Source organism: Pteropus medius, unplaced genomic scaffold, assembly GCF_902729225.1.
Source record: "Pteropus medius unplaced genomic scaffold, Ma_sr-lr_union100, whole genome shotgun sequence".
Lineage (NCBI taxonomy): Eukaryota > Metazoa > Chordata > Mammalia > Chiroptera > Pteropodidae > Pteropus > Pteropus medius.
The window spans coordinates 1,546,766-1,567,392 of NW_024349125.1; the positions used below are offsets into that span (position 1 = coordinate 1,546,766).

A 20,627-nucleotide genomic window follows, 5' to 3' on the forward strand; every position below is an offset into this window, starting at 1 on the left:
TTACAACGCACCAACTATAATCTACATATTCTATCCCAAAGTGAAGCTTATTTAAAACAAATTAACTTGAATAACCAGTAATCACAGATCCCCCCAAAAGGAAAGGCAGACACACAGATTTCAAAATTACTAAACGCAACCTCACAGGTTGAGAACCAGTTTTCTACTGCTTTCACAATGCAGGGTCCCATCTCAGACCTTTACAAGTAACATCTGAGACAGGGCAATTCAAACTTCTCTTTAGAGTCAAAGTTTAAAATACGGCTTTTAGTGTCTGTGGTTAGCTGTCTGGCATTAGGTCCACGTTTCTATCAAAGAATACTTGCTAGGAATTAAGACCCAAGATCAGAACCCCTCTAGGTCAGCACACACCCCTTGATAAAAGAGGAAAGAGGAGAACGGTTCTCTAGAGACTAGAGTTAACTTGTAGAACATTTCTAAAAAAGGCTTCAGCCCGAAGCAGTCATTTTTGCTACTTTTTCTGCTGCATTTGTCCTTTCTAAATGAGCTTTCTTGAGAGCATCAAAACGTATTTACCTAGTCTATTTCCTTTAAGGCTTGGTAGATACAACACCAAAATTACAATATCGAAGCCCATGCCCTTGAATGCACTCTGAAAGTTTTATACGTTTACAAGTACAAAAGCGTGAAGACAAAGACAACAGCCCGTCAGAAGCACCCTATATAGTATTTTTGAAGGCAACTAGAACTCCCATTCACATCAAATGATATCATCATAGTAGTGGACACACCAACGCCACAAAATGGGCTGTTAGCTGCGAGCAAATAAAGGACAGGATGATAGAGCGGAACGAATAATTGTGAACCAAGCTTGGTTTTCTTTCCTGCTAAAAGCTCATTTGGTGGAAAGATTGAGGTTAAAGGGAGGAAAATGAGAAGGGATTTGGTAGACGGAGAAGAAACCACCCTAATTCTCCTAACTAACACCAGCTGACGGCCCTGGGCCCCACAGCTGTCAGACAGGGCGTGCTGCGGCAGGCGGGCCCGACCTGGATGGGGGAAGGGTCTTACTTACTGAGGCTCCCGTTGTGGCGCGGGGAGCGGACAAGAGCCTGGAGTCCGCCGGATCCGTCCCGGGCGCCGGCTGCTAAGTCCCGCGGCCGCCCGCGCACCGCCTCCTCCTCGCGGCCAATCCCCGCAGAGGCTGCCCCGCCCCGCCCCGCCCCGCGTGGCCAGTCGGGGCCCGGTTCCCACCGCGCGGCGCCCCTTCCCAGCCACACCCCTGGCCCCCGCCCCGCCTGTCAGCTCCCACCCAGTAATTACTCTAATTAGAAGTTTTAGTCTCAGCAGTTAAACGATGTACCTACGAACCAGTCCCAACAGAGCCTGCAATTCAAATGGCTTTGAGAACAAAGGCAATCAAAGCTGTAGCAATTTTTCCTCTAATTTATAGAATGTGAAGACTTTCTCTCACTGCACATTGTACTTAAAATTTTTTAAAAGTTTAATCTCTAAGGTACATACTATTTCACAAGGATATTAGCATTTCTGTGGAAAAACGCCAGACCATGCTGGCTACAACTAACAAAGAAAAAAAAAAAGTCACTGTTTCAAAAAACAAAACAAAACAAAACAAAACATTTAAACTTGAAAGTTTGGTCCCTTCTGAACGACAAATGTTCCTGGATCACCTGCAGGAAATGAGCAAAATGTACAGAGATGTGTGTGGGAGGGCTGCATTCTCAAAGTTTAGATTATGTGAATAAAAAACTATACTATCTTTCTAGTGAACAATCTGCATAATTCTTAATTAGTATTGGTGGAGGTTGCTAATTGTTCACACTAATATCAGCTGGATGGCTACTTGTCGGTCCAAAGAATAAAACACCAAATGCTAGAATTCAGTTTCCTGGGTGCAAGGACAGCTTTCATGCCTAATGACTGTCTCATCACCAAAAACCACCAGAACATTCCAAGAACACACCATAGGCCAGTATTGTTTCCAATCTTAAAGCAGTCCCAGTAGATAAAGGTGACCAGAATAGGTTCCAACAACAAAATAAGAAAACTGCAATTATCAACTAGAATAACTATATCAAGGATAATGAGGAAATTTATTTATTGGGAATAAGTGAGAGGAAAGCTCAGAAAGGGAAGTGATCAGGCCTGTTTTCCCTAGAAAATTAAAATACTCCATTCACAGTTCTGAGTATTAAACTCTTCAATCTAGTTTTAAACGTAGAGTGGAATTTTCAAAATGAGCAAAATTTCAACTGTAAATATGTGCTTGGAAAAAAACAAAACACCAAAAACAAACAAACAAAAAACCTTTTTCTACTTTATTTTCCAGCACTGGTTTGATCTTTACAGCAATCTGTATCCATTCTAGAAGAATTACTGAACAACCTAGAAATTTATGTTAAAGATTTAAAAAAAAAACCAAAGGCGATCAGCTATTAAATGGAGTAGGAAATAAAAACAACTACAAAAATGTTGCCTAAAATAGGTTATATGACTCAGATATCTTCCACTTTTACGATATTTTTTTTCAAAAATATTTTAACTTTTTCAAAATTTCAATTAAGTAGTTTTCAGTCTCAGTTTCACTCCGTGCATTTACTAGGATATCCTCTAAAATTTCTTAATTTTTAAATGCAAGAAATCTTACCTCTTCACAGTATGGAAAATTAATTTAGTAACTTATTTTGTTAGAAAATGCTATTTTTGTTTAGAAGCTAAGTTTGCTTCTCACACAATTTAGAGTTTCATTGTGGTAACCATTTTAAAAGCTAATTTTTTAAACACGAACATCAACTAATTTCAAGTTAAAACAAGTAGAAAGTAAGAAACAAATTCCAATGCAAACAATTTCAAATGCTAATGTGCCCAGGCTTAAAACTCTAATGCCCTGAAAAGAAGACATTTTTAAATGTTTCAACTAAGAAAACCAGGTGCGTGGGAAATAAAAATATAGAAAAGACTCCCAAACACTCGTTCTGAAGATGAAATAAACACAATAAGTGACAACATAGAGAGAAAGCTCCTTCAGAGAAAAATACGATATTCCCCCAAAAAACATATACTTCCAAAATTCCTGAGTCAAAGTCTAAATTTTTGAAATAGCTTTAAAGTCAATCTCGCTGTACAAGACAGGACACCTCCCTTAACATTTATAAGCTTTATGCATGTTTTGAGGTATATAAGAACATTAAAATCATTCAATATAATAAAACAATTTTCAGTTAGAAAAATCCGTGATATCAACCTTCACACAATAAAATACTCTGCAGTAAGAGACGAAAATAAGCTTTACAAAATATACCCAATGTTCTTGTAAAAAGTAAACATTTAATAGCTAAGCACCCATACAGTTAGTCTTATTGCTAACACAAGCTTATTTTGCATTCACTTTGAAAAGCAAAAAGCCATTGCCGATTAAGCTGTTGGCCAACACTGCAATTTTACTTTAAATTGAAAGGTAGAGAGCAAGACTTAAGATAAAATCCCATACTGTCCTGAGAGTATCTTCACTTAAAGAGTTCTCACCAACATTGCAGATGCCATTTCTCGTTGATTCCAATACTATTTGTTCACCCACATTTTTATGTCCATTTCTCCTTTTGGAAGTCAAATCAGTAGTAGCCCTATCCCATAATTTTTTTTTTTTTTTCCTTTAAGAAACAGCATCTAGGAAACGTTTCTTCCTTTCTTTATAAGCAGAGCGCAGTCCTCCGCTAGCCAGCAGCGCGGGAATCCCCATGCTTATCACCCTGAGCTCCCACCTCTCCTCAAAGCCGGGCGGGGTGGTGACACCTTTCCAAGGCTTTTCAAAGGCAAGTCCCCAAATGCCACTATCAATTCCACAGGGCCCACTGGGCGATGCTGTCCTAAATCGACAAATCTTGCTCCCCGCTCTCAACTACCGTCACTTAAGTTTAATGACAAGAACTACACTGAAAACTGTCCCTGCAGCACGTTCTTTTCTGAAAAGAATGAATGACCTAAATTAGAAGCACGAGGACTAAAAACAAAATGAAATTACCTAGCTTTTAGAGGAGGTACACTGCTGTGCAGCGATCTTTGAGGGGAGCACCTCTCTCCAGTTCCGAAGCCGAGGCCCTGGGAGGCTGCTGGGGATCCCTCGGCATTAGAATAGAAGCCCTTCGCCGGAAGGTCCAAGCCACCCGCATCCATCAGGAAGGCGCAGTAGGTCCCCGCAGGGAAGACGGTGGACGAAAGGGATTAAGGGAATCTCATGTATGCCCAAAAGCCTGGCTCCCAAGCCAGGAGTAGCTTAATACAAGAAAGTTTTAATCGAGCAAGTCATATCAGCCCCGGGGCCCGAGGGGCCGCGTGCGGTTCGTCCTGGGACCCTCACTTGACACCAGCCTCCAGGCCCTGGCTAAAGTCCGCAGTTGTGCCAGTGCCCAGGGTGGCCTCGTGGTCTCAGCGTCCCTCCACCTGGCGGCTAGGGTGGGGGAGGAAGGGAGTCGGTGGTGGGCGGGGGGGCGGGGACATGCAGCACCCACCACAGGTGGTGTCCCGGTCCCACCCCGCCCCCGCCCCGCAGTGTCCTGGCATCTGAGGAGCCCTCCCAGCAACCAGCACCGCCTGGAGACTGTTCTTACTTAGTGAAGGCGATGAAACTCGCGCTTCTTTAAAAGCTGGTGTCCTTGCCTCCTAACACAAACAAGAGGTACCCAGGGGCACCTTCATCTGCAGAGTCGCTTAGAACCCTGCAGAGTCGCTTAGAACCCTGTCTAATCCTGCCTGGCTACTCAGCTACTTACTGACCTTGGGCACTAACTCTGCAACTTCGGTTAAAAACTCAACACAGCTCTCAAGGGTGTCAGGAAACAGTTTTGGCACTAAAGGCCCACTTTGCTTCTGGCCTGAATTTAGAATGACTCGCTTGCCTTAAACACTAATGGTACAAATAGCATGGGGTAAGGTGTCCCTCCCTACCCAACTAACCACCAAATGTAAACCAGGTACCAAAGAAGCTCTCCGGCCTCCTCCCTTCCTGATTTCCAGTGCCCTTCTTCTGTGCTGACCCTGCATTTTCCCAAGGACCCAGATGAGAAACCGACTTTGCCCACTATCGCCATGCCAGATGAGTTTCGTTAAAGCACAACTTGATCCTTCTCTGTCCTCTGACTGAAACAATGATCTGGATGCCCCAATGTGTGTCGTTCAATATGCTCATTTCCAGTTCCAATCCTCTCCTCAACCAGTCAACAAACTTTTTCTGCAGACGGATAGGAATTGCTAATACCAGTCCCTCTGCTGGGAATCCCCCACCCCCACACACTTTTCAAAGGCTATCTTTTCCAAAACCCCTTCTAGGGACTGTTTTTGCTTTCTGAGTTTTATCCTCTCATTCATTCCCATGTGGACAGTTCTATTCTGCCATATAACAGAATATTAGCGTGCCACTGTCATATGCTCAAATTTCTGAGCTCCCTGAAGTCCTGGAATGTCTTTTTAAAATAATCTCCCCACCTCCAAGCACCCAGCACAACCCATTTTAAATTAATAGCCTTGTAGCAAGTTTCAATCTGGTGCCCATCAGCACTGATTTTTAGCAAATAAAAATTTGTTAAAGCAGGATTGACTGTAAAAGAGAAATTCAAAAATAGATTTTTGGTTTTTTTTTTTTTTTTTAAAGCTTTACACCATTATTTTCGCAGGCAAAGCCATTACAGGTAAATGTCATCTATTTCAGGGACATTTTCTACTAAGAAGCTGTTGACAGCTTAACTCCTGTAGCTCTGCTTATGCAAATGCAGGTGGTGCTTTTCTCCCAGAGAACTTCACACATCTGTTATTTAAGTGGACTCTGCCATGGCTGTGCAGACAGGGGCACACACTATCCACAGTCTTAAAAGAGATGACTGGGAAAGAGGAGACAGAAAAATCAAGCCACTTAGCACAAAGAACACATACATGGCAGTTAAAACTATGTAAAAATTTTACAGATGTGAGTGCCAAAAAGGATGTTTGTAGTGTTAAAAATATAGTATTTTTATTGGAGGTTTCCCTCTGAAGTTAAGTGTTAGTAAAAACACAAATTATAGCACAAATTCATAAGACAAAACATGATTAATACAAATATTCTTAGGTCAATAAAACTTGACAGTTAGACCATGCTTTTGAATAAAGAACTGCCAATTTCCTCCAAATTAAAATTAAGAATTATTTGTCACTTAAAATCTCTTTATATTCAGTAGCTGACATAATACCGTAATATAGAAATCCTATATAAACTAAAATTACAAATGACTTTTTCTATGTTACGGCGTATGTGTGTGTGTACATATTTTTCCTGACAGCAGTTATAAGAAGTTATAAAAAGCTATAAAAATTCACTTCTAATAGTACACCCTGTATCTACTATCCAATCCTATGAATTCCCCTATTCACTACCCTTTACAGTATCAACATTCTCTGATGTAGTAAGCATGACAATGGCCACATCCTAATCCCTGAAACCTGTGAATATGTGAAGTTACATGGCACAGGGGAGTTAAGGTTGTTGATCAGCTGCCCTGAAGATGGGGAGACGATCCTGGATTATCTAGGGGAACCCAAAGCAATAACAAGGTCCTTATAAATTAAGAAACCGGATAGCAATCTGTGAAGGACTCCTCTAGCTGACCTTGCTGGCTTTGAAGACGGAGGAAGGGCCAAGGAATGCAGGGACCTCTGAAAGCTGGAGAAGGCAAGGAAACGGATTCTCCACTAGACCCTCCAGAGAGGAACAAAGGTCTGCTCACGCCTTGATTTTAGCCTAGAGAGATTAATTGTGGACATGTGACCTCCAGATATTGTAAGATAATAAATCTGTGTTGTAAGTCACTAGACTTGTGGTAATGATACAGCAGCAATAGGAAACCAATACATCTGGGTTCCAAGCCCCTCTTACAATCAGCCTCACTGCTTCTTAATGTTTGGCTCAACCTGTGAGGAAAATAAAAATACCCTTTAAAAGCTCTCAGTTATACCTAAACTCTGATAAATTTTCTCCTAAGGCGGAGAAGGTTTCTTCCAGGTCCCTCTGTTCACCTCCCCACCAAGTACACAGCTTTATAGGGGATTTCAGGCTCAATTCTAGTGGCTGAACGTTTGTTGTTGGTGGGATGGCAGATGAGAAGAAAGCTGAATAGGAGGTCTAAAGCCCTGTTGGGTTTGGTTCCTAACTGCTTGGCTGCTTTTATAGTGCCACAAAGGCCAGGGCAGAGCATGTCAATGAAACAAAGGACAAGCATGAAACAAAACGCCATGGGCAACCACGTCTTGATCAAATCTAAGAGTGATTCAAGTTAATAAGTAACACACCCCACCACCTTTTCATGGCTTTAATTATTACAGCCAGTAAAAAATATTCAGGCCATCCCTGTTTTATTTACCCCTAAAGGCTAAAGTCTTCATTAAATGCAGAAGAGTTGTGTTCAATTCAACACATATGGTGAGATCACAGCCTGGTTTATTGTAGGTTTTTGATGTGTCACTCCCCCCTCCCTCCAATCAATCAATCAATCAATCAATCAATCTCTTCCCCTCTTCCTCGCACACACACGGTGTACACAGCACCGCAATTACAATATGACTATCAGATTTTACATTTTTATATATCAATTTAAAAGACAATTTTATTTCTGAATGGTTTCCCTCACTTTCTATTTTACTATTATTATTACTACTATTTTTTTTTTTTTAGCATAAATTGGTCTTTTCATGAGGCCATTTCCTATACTGTTCAAAAGGCACTTTACCCTTGGGTAACACAAAGGGCTCCTAACAGGGTCTGCTTTTGCCCCCAAACATTTCATTCACATATGTTAAACCTGGTAAGTTCCTGAACGGCATAGGACATTTTGGTTTGAGAAGCCTGACAGAATGTCTAAGTAGTAAAAGGAATAGGTAAGAGGCTGGAGCAACTCACATGCCCCAAGATCAATGCCACTATTTTTCTTTGTTATGACGTAGCGACTCTGTCATTGAACTGCCTGATTATGACATTTTCCAAAGTCTGCACTGCTATATTTTCCAAAGGGAAAGAATCAACCAGCCTCCCCGCCCCAGGTAAACTCTCCACTGAGGAATTCTTTACTGCAATTCTTTACTGTGTCTTACATTAGAAAAGCAATTTTTTTCTGATCATTTCTCACTTAGTGTTTTTTCTATCATTGGCTCTTATTTGGCATTACTGTCTGTGGAATTGAACTGGCATAAGAAGAGTTGGGATCACTGAAAATTAAGACCCTGTACCACTGCAAGAGGGAGGCTGAGGTAGGGGTGGTTCTGTTGTGTGTGGCCCCACCTCCATGAACATGCAACCTGGAGGGAACAGGTAAGTGTGGATCACCATTAAGCATCTCTTGGAGCACCATGTCAGAAATAAGTGAAGGAGAGTAGCAAAAGGAAGACAGATCTCCCTGCTCTCCCCTTTCATCTCAGGGATGGAGACAGGTTCTGGGAAAGAACTAGATAATATGAAGCCTCAGGCGGTGGGAGGCAGCCGAAGATGAAACACACCTGGACCCACGCCTGGACATTTTTCCTTTAGAAAAAGGTGCTTATCATGTGGCTTTACAAAGGTCTAATGCTAGAAGCTAAATATGGCTTGGTGTTTGATCATCTTTTTTATTAGCAGAATTGCAACACAGCCCTCTTTGTCTCTAGTTCTCAGAAAACCATTCCTAGTAGCAATGCAATTCTAAAGGGGGGAAATAAAATGCAGCATAAAGAGGCTGCACATTAAATTTTATAAAATACAGGAATGTAATGACTATTTGATTTTGTATGGGCAACTGTTCCTGTCAATGTACCTGCAAACCCTTGGGGGGCGGTGGCCTCAAAGCTGCCTGACCCTGTGCTCCATTCTCCCTGATTAAGGTCCTCTGGGACTGAGGAAAAAATTAGGCAGCGACCTCCTGCTGCTCTGTATGAGGCAGGGCTAACAAGGCCTATGCTCTCTTCTAGTTCTTCTTACAAGCTCCTAATACTATTCTTATTATATTCCCAGAATTAAATAAATTTTTAACATGCTTTAGTTCTGTGGGAAAAGGAACTATATCATTGTGTAGTAACTATAAAAACTTAACATCCCCCAAAACTGTTTTTACAAACTCTGAAAAATAAAAAGTAATGTCAGCTTTACAGATCCTTGTTCTTGACAGTAAATAATATCAGTGGCTAAAGATTTCTTAAATTAACATGAAAAATGAATGACTGACTGAATAAACAAATGTGATGCCTGTAGCAGGAATAAACAAAACAGCAAACTCGTAAGTTTTTTGTATACAATTTAATTCAGAATTAAAGTTTGTGCAAGATGCCCTAAAGCTTTTGAGAAAAGTATTCTCTCAAAGTAAAATGTTGTGTTTTGCTGGCAGAATGGTACTTACTTAAAATTGTGATCCAGTTTTTAGCAAAGCCACCAACAATTAACACTGAAGACAGCTGTGTAAAAATACATAAATTTATAATGTTTCTATTAGCACGGCATATTACTGACTTGTTATTTGCAAAATTATTCTTAAACCTGCCAACGCAATTTAACGTCCTTAATTTTTGTCAGTAACTCGTGATCACCTCCTTGAATATTGGAATAAAGGTAAAGACGGCAGGATGTCTGGCTTCCTCTTTACAGGAGTTTTATTTTAAGCCGAGAGGTCCTGAATGATTTGTCTGGAGGCATAAAGGTTAGAAGCCTGGTGCCAGCTCATCCCCAAAGCCCTGAATGTTGCTATCACTAGAGAGAACAAATTCAATTTTTAAAAACTATTCTTCTAGGTCTTATTTTTTTATCCCCACAGTATTACTTTTATTTGGGCCTGTCTCAACTGATCTACATTGCTCAAGATGCAGACTCCAAAAGCCTATAAAGTAGCCTGACTGATCCCCTCCTAACCCTCCCTGACATTATATAATTAATATTTAAAGGCACTGAACACATACCCACAGGTGTTCCATTTGACTTCTGTCCATCCAGGAGGTCCACAATAACCCTTCTTTCAAATCTAGAGCTGGTCAGTTCCCCACATGACTCTAAATAGTGCCGGTTGTATGAGAGTACTTACATTACTAAATTTACTGGTAACCTTATTAAGCCTGCCCTGTCAATAAACTTACCAAGGTTATCTTCAAGTCCAAATCTCCAATAGCAGTATTAAGCCACAGTGACTCTGGGATTGCTCCTGTCATCCCCTTCCTGGTGGCCGAGGATGCACTGGTGAGCACCTGCCCACCCAGAAGTAATGACTGGGGGAGACCAATAAAGTCAACATTCAGAAAACCATTGCGTGCTCTTTCACAAACAGAGCTTGCTGCTGGCAATAACAAGAGCTACAACTTCTCAGAATCTTAATGCAGGACTAACTAAAAGTACAGGAAAAGAAATCTCCCTAACAATAAAAACTATACCCATGTGGAGATCCCTTCTCCTGCAGGGGACCCTAGAGGCAGAGTACCCATGATCTGCTTACACTGTAGAAATATTAATCATTTTTCAACAAAAGGGGTTCTTTACAACTGCTTTGTCTTCATTTCCTAAGTTTAACCACCAGAATCTCCAAATAGCCAGGTAGTGGCCTGGATGTGTTTGCTGTGTTACCAAAGGTTATAACAAGCAGGGACAATATCATTAGGCTATCATTTTCTTCAGGTATTTTTTTGGAGGGGTGGGGGGGTGCACGTGTTTATATTCAGATTTAAAATTTATGCAAGTTGCCTAGAAACCATGGTGCAGAATAATTCACAGCCTAATGCATGTGAAATTGCAGCTGCTACAAACAGTATGTTTCCCAAATACACTCTGGGCTGAGCTCATTCCTATGTACCCCATCCTTCACGGTTGACGATATCTAGCTTTCCAGGGAGTTGGTTTAGTTATACCATCATTTTGGTAAAACTGGAGAGAAATCAGTTTGTTTTTTTTTAAAAAAACCCTGCTCGAGTACACTTTATTCTTCAAGAAACTTACACATCTTCGCCTGTGTCGACAGTATATGTAACTTTAAATTTGGGTGATACAGGCCTAAGTGGCAGAGAACTTGCTTTGCACAAAGGATGAATGGATGGATGGATGGATGGATGGATGGATGGATGGATGGATGGACAGATGGATGGATATAGGTGAAAGGAAAAGAAGGAAAAGGTAAAAGGAAGGAAAAGGAAGAAGGAAGGAAGGAAGGAGGGAAGGGAGGAGGAGGGAGAGGAGAGGGAAGGGAAGGGAAGGAAGGAAAAGGAAGGAAAAGGAAGGAAGGAAGGGAAGGAAGGAAGGAAGGAAGGAAGGAAGGAAGGAAAGTAGGTTGGTTTCCTACACTAAAGCCATTTCCTACACTGAGCAACTTTTATCTAAAGAGCTTCATGTATTTCATATGTGTCTGAGGTGCCATCACTCCCCACCATGTCATCACACTCCTGGTCACATTTTTGTAAATGTGGGCTCAGTCAGAAAGCTGGTCAGGATCACTGTCAATCAGAAAGTGAAGCCAGATCAACCCTTAGGAGCTTATTAGCTTGTTCTACCAGGTAATGGGTCACATTAGTTAAATAGCTTGTAATTGTAATGTTGCCATAGTTCTCAGAACTAAGAGTTTCCCTTCTCCAAGAGTGTCTGAGGGCTTGCAGACAGCTGAAGAGGAATGAACACTGCTCCAGGCTTTCCTTTTTAGTTTATCAGGCTGGACTGTTTACTACTTCTGAAATCCTCTTTCCGTAGAAGAAACTGTACCCCGAATGAATGTTATGTCTTATTTATTTCACAAAGTAAGGGGTGGAAGAGAAATGTGAATATCCTAGGGGAAAAAAATGCAAGTTAAACTTCAAGGAAAACACCCGAATTCATTGGGCTTTGGTGCCCAAGATGCTACGCTTTTTATACCATAATCTCAAATAATAAAACCCTGCACATCCTTTACAACCAAATGTGGCAATATTTTGGATGTCTTTTAGGTGCCAAGGACAAAAATATTTTTCATGGTTATTTGTTCGGCCTGTCATTTTCTAACAATGAACTCTAATCAGCTTTCTGGTTTAAATAAACGAAGGATGACTTCTGAAAGAATTCTTAAGATAAAATGGTTAGAGATTAATTAAAGAAAAACTTTTTTTTAAGTCACAATAAAGACTAAAAGGTGGACAAAGAAATACTATTCCTGAAACTTCTTAAAACAGTTACTCATAACCAAACTATCAATAGTGCTCTGAGGCCTCTTCGGTAAAAACTTTCAAAAGCCTCTGTGGGATCTCTACAGTTTTCATGCCCATTCTTAGGCTGAACATACCTCATACCACTGTGATGTTCAAACTAAGTAGCAGGATACCTGCTTCAGAAGTTTAACGGATGTTAACACTTTCTGCAAGTGGCACATTCAGAATGCACATCCTGCCAGATTGCAGTGAGCATCTGATCCCATAACAACTGAATGCGCAAGAGATGACACTCACGACACTGACTGCTAAGACAAGCTTGTGGCCAGGCTAAAGAACAAGATCGTAGGGCTCTAAAACCTGCAGCCTCATAGGCAGACTTCAAGCCCAGTGTCTGAACGTCAGACATGGAGCCCATGGCGACAGCTCTCCTCCATCTCTCACTATGTCATGACTGGTGACATTTGTAACAAACTACAGTGTTCGCCCCAAGTTAAAAAAAAAAAAAAAAAGACTTCCCACCATTCTGACATCTGCTGAAAATAATGAAATGCTCCTACTTTTGTTTTTTAAAAGCAAGTAAATACATATTTTATATTCAATATTTATATAATTAGGGAGTAAAGAAAGCTTTTCAAAAAAAGATTAAATACCTTTATAGGGGACAAAAGACCTCCCCCCAACTCCATTATGATTCTTGTCATTTTAAGGATTGCTACTCTTAGGAGTTTATTTAAAATTTAGGATTATTTTTCCATAGGTAAAGATTAAAAGCAAGTAAAACCTACCAGATAAATTCTATCTTCATGAATTACAACTTCAAAATGCAAAATCAAAATATTTTATTTCTATATTTTAAAAAATGTCCTGAGAAATCAGTGGTTAAGATCTTGAAAAAAGGAAGCAAGGTCACAGGAAGATTCTAACTGCCCTCAAGCTCAGACTTAGAGAAAAGGATCACATGTACATTCTCATAAAGGAAGCCTTAAAACCCAGCAGACATTCTTTAAAATACCTCAATCACTAGATAGCAAAATCTGGGGAGATTTAAACACAGATATTTGTATAATCCTTTGTATTCAAGAAACTCAGTGCTTCCAGTGTCACAGGAACCTCTCCCTGGGGTCTGTAGTCAGAACTCTCCTGCTCATTTTCTGAGTGAATCATCTGAAAGACATGGTAGGAGGGGTCTGAGAGAATGATGGGAGTAGGGGTGTGTGCTTGCTTTTACTGAGATGAGCTATTTATGCCACGGAGCAATTTCTTTAAAAAATATTATCTGAATCTGGTGTTGAAGGGATTCATTTAAGAAACAGCAAATCACTGGTACGATGAAATTCCTTAGAGATTTACTTCCGCTTAGATTTTCAAGACGTTTCAACCGGTCCTCAACTTGAGTCAAACTGTTAGCTCTGGTTATTGATTATTCTTACAGGATGCACAATAAGGGCAGATTTTTCAAATATGCCAGCAATTAATCATGAGTTTCAGGAGAAAACTGGGGTGTGACTATTGTTGAAAATGGTTTTCCTCCCAGTTATTAAATGAAATGCCAGGTATGTAGGATGTCTTCCCACTTCTCTCACAGGTTCATAACAAAACCAGAATCGTATCCATCAGTCCAACCCACAGGAAGGCATGCTTGTCCAGCTCCTCTTTTATCATCATGTTACATCATCACCATATTTCATCATCATATTAAATCATCAAAATAGTATCTCAGTATAGCTCATGTAAAATCAAAGACTGTCAGTTGATCAGAACTGAAAGAATGACTGTTACAATCTTTCTCCATTTAAAACATGATATTTACATCTTTCAAACAAATGCCTTTATTAGCCTACATAAAAATTGATGAGCCAAATGAGGCCTCACAGGCCACAGTGTGTGGTTTAAGGGCAAAATCATCAATACTCAAGTTTAAAGATTAGCTCATCTTTATGTTTAAACTGTTTCAACCTTACTCCTTTTGCCATTTCTGTTCCATTTATAATTCTCAAACTATTAGAAGTGTGGTCTCTCGTATCTATGGTCCATGTCAGAGAACTCAGTTTGCATAAACCAGTTTTGTCCTCTGGCATCCTGATGCTATGCTATCAAATCGACCAATGCTGCAAGGAAGGAGAAAATAAAGTATGTTTTAGTGGGTGTCTGGATCTATTTTCCTTGTCAAGGATCTCCTTTATGAAGATGCCTGTCCAAGCCATTACCCAAAAGTATAATAAGAATAAAGTTGAAATAATTACTGCCTACATCTTGGCTTTGAGCAAGAATCAGAATAAGATTATATTTCAAATGGAACTGAAAAATCCTTGGCCTTCAAATGTGTACCCCAAAAAACAAAGCACTATGAATGCTGGCACTCGGAAACAAACTTCTAGTAGAAGACAAGTGGGGGCATGTCCTTGACATGTCATTTAGAAAGCAATTCTCTCATTTTCGATGGCTTCACCATACTAACACGGCTGACAGCAAAACGGAACAGAACATACAAATTTGGTTAAGAAAATAATGTAATTTGATATTATAAATTTCTATTTATAGTATATCAAATTGAATTGCTCACACATAGAATTTTGGACATTTAACTTTTGGCTATACAGTATGACTTTTACTTTCTATCTGTAGAATCATTATGTATTTCATACTCTATTCCTATTTCTGAAATGTCACAAATACAAAAAAAACAAAACAAAACCAGTATTGTGATTCACTGAATCTTGCCAAAGACTCAATGTAAAGCTCGTATTTTTAAATGTCAAAAATTTCCCATGTGACTTTTTTGGTGAAAGGCATATTAAGTAGATTAAATTAATTACTAATTATAGTATCATATTATTGACTAGTATTTCATTTTCAAGAAAGGGTAAACTCTTTGAGTTATGGAACTGTACCTTCAGCAAATCTCTCTTACCATGAAGAATCACTGACCGATGGAGAGAGGACCACACACACGTAAGCGCATTATTTCTTTTGGTTTATCATAGCACCTATGGAAGAAAGACAAGCTAGAGGAACACTGGGGAGTGGAGGGAGGCGGGGCCTGGGTGAGAAGGTTCTGTAGGAGGGAAGGAGTCACCATGTGGGGTATTACAGAATAAGAGATGAGAACGGAGAGATACGCTGGGCACTTGGAAGATATGCGGCACCTGAATTTACAGGTCGGAGAAGAGACTAACACCAGAAAAGGAAGCAAGGGTATCAAAAGAAAAAGTGAAATGAGGACACACCAGGCGGGCACCTCAACTGTGCCAGCCGTGGCCCAGCGGTAAAGGACTGCCTCAGAGATTAACAGCACCCAGCGGCAGGGCTATTCTTAGCTATCTGTGTTGGCTGAAGTTGCCGGCTCCTTCCCCTAGACCACAGGTCAGATGTGCCTCCCACTGCACTGTTTCCAGCTGAAATCTCCTTGGAAGTTATGTGGGTACCCTACAAACAGCCATTCTAAAATGAACTCCAGTGTTCTAGCCCTTGGCAGAATATTAGGAAAATCTTTATCCCCATTACACACGCAAACACGCTCACATACATCCCTCATCAGTAAAGACCTTGGGGATCTCTCGGGGCAGCACGTCCTATAAAATCAGCGGTAAGCTGTTTTATCGTAGAATAAAGGCACAGAAGTGGGAACTACAAATCATCCAGCCCTGACTTTATTCAGTCATGTATTCACGGGTTTGTTTCAGTGAACACGTTATTTATTCCTAAAGAATGCTATTATTTACAAGTTATAAATAAACTAGCCTCTAGAGCTAATGAAATATATCAAAATGAAGTCTTGTGCCTTGAAATGACCTACAGAGCGGAGAATATGCTGAGAGAATGTCAGCTCTTCAGACTATTTCTATGGGACAGTTGTGGTGAGGGTGAACAACACTCGTCTTCTGATGACCGCCCCCAAGGACACAGGAAAACATCTCCGATTTCACCCTGTGGCTTCTGTGTCAATAGAAACACCTTAGAATGGCAGAACTTTCTTAACTGAAAACACACCTGAGAAGCACCTTTCAAAAACAGTGCTGCAGGACCCACCTTCTTTTCCTGGGGGCAGAAGCCTGCTCTGGTCCTACAGGGACAGGCGTTCTGATGGGCACCAGAGGCCCAGGTCAGTTCCCCTGTACCTATGAAAGGCCTACGCAGCCCCAGCACCCCAGGAGGGCCAGGACATGGGAGGGAAAACCTGGAAAGGAAGGCACACTCCCAGCAGCTGGCCTTGGTTAGGTGGGGCCAGTGGGGTTTTCTCAGACACACACTACAACATGTGTTTCCAGGCCCACTCCAGGTCATGCCGGACGATTTCTGAGCCACCACACATTAGTCTGATGATTTGGGACATGTGCCTTTGGGTCAGGCCCCTTTCCATGTTACGGTTAAAACAACAGGATGAGAGAAACCGAAAGGTACAAAAAGCTACAGAGGACCAAGCAATTTATTCGTGTCCTCTGTAAACACTGAAAAAGATGTCTTTAGCAGAAACACGAGTAATCCAAAGAAGGGGTGGGGGCTGTGGAACATCAAACAGGAAAATCCTCCAGATATCTGGGACATGTTGACATACCAGGCAGCAAACAGCATTCACTTATCTGAACTGAGATACATTTCCAAGAGTGAACCTAAAATGACACAATCCAGCAATGTTTAGGAAGTGTATGTTTTTACTCTCTCACCCTCTGGGAGTTGGGCTGGAACAAGACCTGAGGTGCACAGGTGAGCTTTAGCAATTGTTTGGTTCTTCATCAGAGTGTAACACAAAAGACCCTTTCATCTTTAGGGGCGTGCAGTTCTGACCTCATGCTCCACCAGCTGGCCACTGCCAGGGTATCGGCAAAGAGCTGTGCTCCTGGACTTTGATGGATGGTGACATTTCAACTGGTTATCAGTTTCTATAAAAAATTGCTCTGAGGGACTTATTTCCTTCTCACATTAAAATGAAGACCTACATGACATCATGTTCTGACATTCTGTGAGCATGTGTAGCACACCCAATCAGAATATGTTCTGCTACTGGCTGTTTGTGAGAAAAGGGAGCCCATGTAAGTTTCATGACATTCTTTTTAAATCAAAAGGAGAAGATACATGAAGACTGAAAGCAGAGAAATGCACTGAGTCCATTTCATTTAATACAGGCAAATGCAGAGAAATCTGTTAATTACCAAAATAATTAATGCCTGTCACCCAACTTTGTATTTGATGTGCACTTTGTGTATGGGTTGAAGTGCCCAGGGATGAACTGGGCACTTCAAACACTACACTTCCCACTAGCCTGGGACCATGCTTGCCAGGAACAGTTCTCACCAATATAGAGAGCGAGATGATCAGAAAATCCAGCCGGGCCGACAATAAAACAAAAATATCAAAAAAGAGTTAAAGCATCAGCGTTATAACCTCTTTCAGAATCTGATTATGCTACTTTGAAGTCAAGTCTACTTTCATTTCAATAAAAGCCAGAAAACAGGAGACAGCTGTGTAGCTGCATATTCCTTAGAAATAAATTAGGAGAGTATCAATTTCAGTCCTTACTCTTAAAGTAGAACAGATATAGCCCCACAGTTAATTGCTAAACTGAGGCTCATCTATAATTTCCATATTGTGACTACAAACTCCATACACAAGCCATGAGGTGAACTGGTAGTACACCCTAAGATCTTGAAATGGATGTCAGTTTGAATCACATGGGGACAGGAAGAGAAAACACAGCAGGGCTGCTGCCACTTTTTACAGCAATGATCACACACAAAAAGGACTATGGGCATACCTCATTTTATTGTGCTTCATTTTATTGCACCTCGAAGATGTGTTGTTCACAAAGTGAGGCAAAACCCTCCACCAACAAAAACATTACAAGTCTCTTCATTGCGGTGTGGAACCGAACCCGTAATATTTCTGAGATGTGCCTATAATCCACAAACCCTCATCGCCCAATTCTACCATCCATTCGTGAGATTATGAGATCAGATAGCAGCCTGCATTTACAAAAGTCTACTCCAGTATACAGGGGATGGATTTCAAATGGATTTAGTTAACGCAGGGGTCCCCAACCCCCCAGCTGTAGACCGGTACCAGTCAGTGGCCTGTTAGGAACCAGGCCACACAGCAGAAGGTGAACAGTGGGCAAGCAAGTAAAGCTTTATCTGTGTTTGCAGCCGCTCCCCAGCACTAGCATCACTGTCTCAGCTCCACCTCAGATCATCAGGCATTAGATTCTCACAGGAGCCCTAGTCCCTGGTGCCAAAAAGCCTGGGGACCACTGAGTTACGTAAGGTGTACAAGACCTCGGGAAAGCCAGGACTGCAGCTACAGATAAATGCTGACTTCTAATATTCATCATCAATCAAGCTACTTTTTATGGAAGGTACACACAGATATTTCCAAAGAGATAATTTCAAAAATCAATGAATTCAATTAATTAAAAAAAAAAAAAGGCCTGAATAAACCACCTGAGGAGTAACAAAGTAGATGTCACAAATATAAAATACACTCCCTTTGTTTTTTAATAATTATTTTCTGTAAGATTTAAAGGACAAACACCAAAATATTAGGAGTAAGTAGCTCTCTGGATGATTGGACTACTGGTAGTTTTCAATATTCGTTTATCCTTTATCTTCTAAATTTTATCTGCTAGATCAAATTTAGTAGATTTTTTTATAATGAGAATTTTTTTATAATGAGTTTTTTTTAATAATGAGGCATTTTTCGATACTGTGAGAGCCACTGGCTCCAGGTTATGATAGGCTTTAGGTCCATGTTGCTGAAATATTTAATTGATGTGTATGTATCATTTTTATAACGAGAAAAAGATGTTAATTTTCTTGGCTCAAGTTGGTTTGTTTAAAACTAGACAGGGGCAAAATAAGCTGAACTAAAATAAAAATATAGGAAAGGTGCCACGAAGAAAGCAAAATTTGGTTACTTTTTGTAGAAACTAGGAATGTGCTACACAGCTGCAACGATCAACTCAATACTCAATCTAGAGTTCAACAATTTGAGCAATACAAACTAGAGTCTCCAGGGAGCCTGCCAGATCAGCCTGCTGGGCACGCTGTAGCCAATGTCACCCTGCATTACCCAGGTTCTGCTAAAAGACTTTCAACGGCATATGCCAACGCCTAGTTGAAACTCAGGTTTTAATATTAACAGTGGAGTTGGTTATTACAAAAGAAACCAAACTAAAATGCATTCCAGCCTCCTGCCCCTGAGTAAACCCTCCTCAAGAACTGGCTGAATTAGCTTTCTCCTCTTCACTGTGTCCCTGATAGGCTTCTGGAGAAGGTGCTTGTAAACACTGAGAAGTCTGAAATATCAATAACAATGGAAGGAGGAGGAGAGTAATTATAATTGGAAAATCTACAACCTCCGATCAGTGCTAAAATTGTGAGGCGCTGGTAAAGCACCATGTCTCTCAAACCCAGGGGCGAAGGAGTGACTGGCATGGCACCAGTGGCCTGGAGTGATGAATGGAAGGCAGGTATCTGAGAACCCAGGAGGGCAATGAGAGCGCGGGAGGGCCAAATGCAGCATGCGGGAATGACACTGACAAGTTACTTTATCCTGCCGAGGAAACACAGGCTTCAGAAGGGGCCACTCGGTATGGCATAGGGGCACAGCTCCTTGTCAGGAACACACAGACAAAAGAGCAAAGGCCTAGAAACTGAGACTGGTAAGATGATTTAATGTCTGCATCTATGCAATACCCATAAGGAATTTAGTAACCTCATCAAGAGGCTGGACGGCTTGATTCTTCACTCTCTTCTCTCCCCTATACCTCTCAGCCACATCTCTTCTCAGAAATACGAGGCTGGCTTCTTAATACCCCGTTTTCCCCTGTGAGTGTAGTACATGGTGATGGGAGGATTCTGTGATAGAGAAGGTGGCAAGTACAGAAGGCTCAGTCTTGGGAATACTATCACACAGAGCCCATTAGAGAATTAATTCACAGAAAATGAGCACAGCTCAATGACAAGCAGCACCTCATCCCCCACAATTACCTAGAAGCTTTGCTCCCTGCATCCTCTGAGAGCTGCTACCGCCTCCCATCACCTCTGCCACTTCCCTGCACATACACATCAATTAAATATGTCAGAAACATGGACCTAAAGCCTATCATAACCTGGAGCCAATGGCTCTCACTGTATTGAAAAATGCCTCTTTTAAAACTATCTTGAAATGAAATTCTTAGATACCCTAGCACACACAATACATACGATGGGGGTGGAGGGACCTTAATACAATGCCCCATCTATAATGTAAAGGCGAACTGAAAGAAAAGTGGGTCAGAATACATTAATATAAATTTCAGTATTTACAAGCCCGAGTACCTTATAAGATATATGAAGCAATGAGAGGCCTGAATCCCCATGATCACACAGCTGTTAACACAAACTGAAGTGGGTGTGTGCTGTGTTGTTACTTAGCCACAAAAGCATCTCTACCGGTAACAAGATTTTCTGAAATACCTCAAAAACTCCTAGAAAAATTCAACAAAGTACAATCTTTCAAGGTTTACCAAG

General features: G+C 40.9%; 1 protein-coding gene across 24 annotated transcripts in view; it reads right to left on the minus strand.

The window, feature by feature from the left end:
- Positions 1 to 20,627, minus strand: part of AOPEP (aminopeptidase O (putative)) — a 333,589-nt gene that overhangs the window by 37,626 nt on the left and 275,336 nt on the right. For 2 of the 24 annotated variants that reach the window (XR_005656727.1, XR_005656724.1), the window contains exons 14-15: positions 15,015 to 15,110; positions 13,929 to 14,231 (exon numbers count right to left, since the gene is read on the minus strand). The exons of 16 other annotated variants lie outside the window; for them this stretch is intronic. Coding sequence is in view for 2 of the 8 variants with exons in the window: in XM_039880471.1 (XP_039736405.1) it covers positions 13,168 to 13,287 (120 nt within the window). In the remaining 6 variants the exon portion in view is untranslated. Of the gene's footprint in view, positions 1 to 12,945; positions 13,288 to 13,928; positions 14,232 to 15,014; positions 15,111 to 20,627 lie in introns of those variants that run through there. 6 more of the 24 variants (XR_005656728.1, XR_005656723.1, XM_039880471.1 and 3 more) reach the window with 4 other exon arrangements.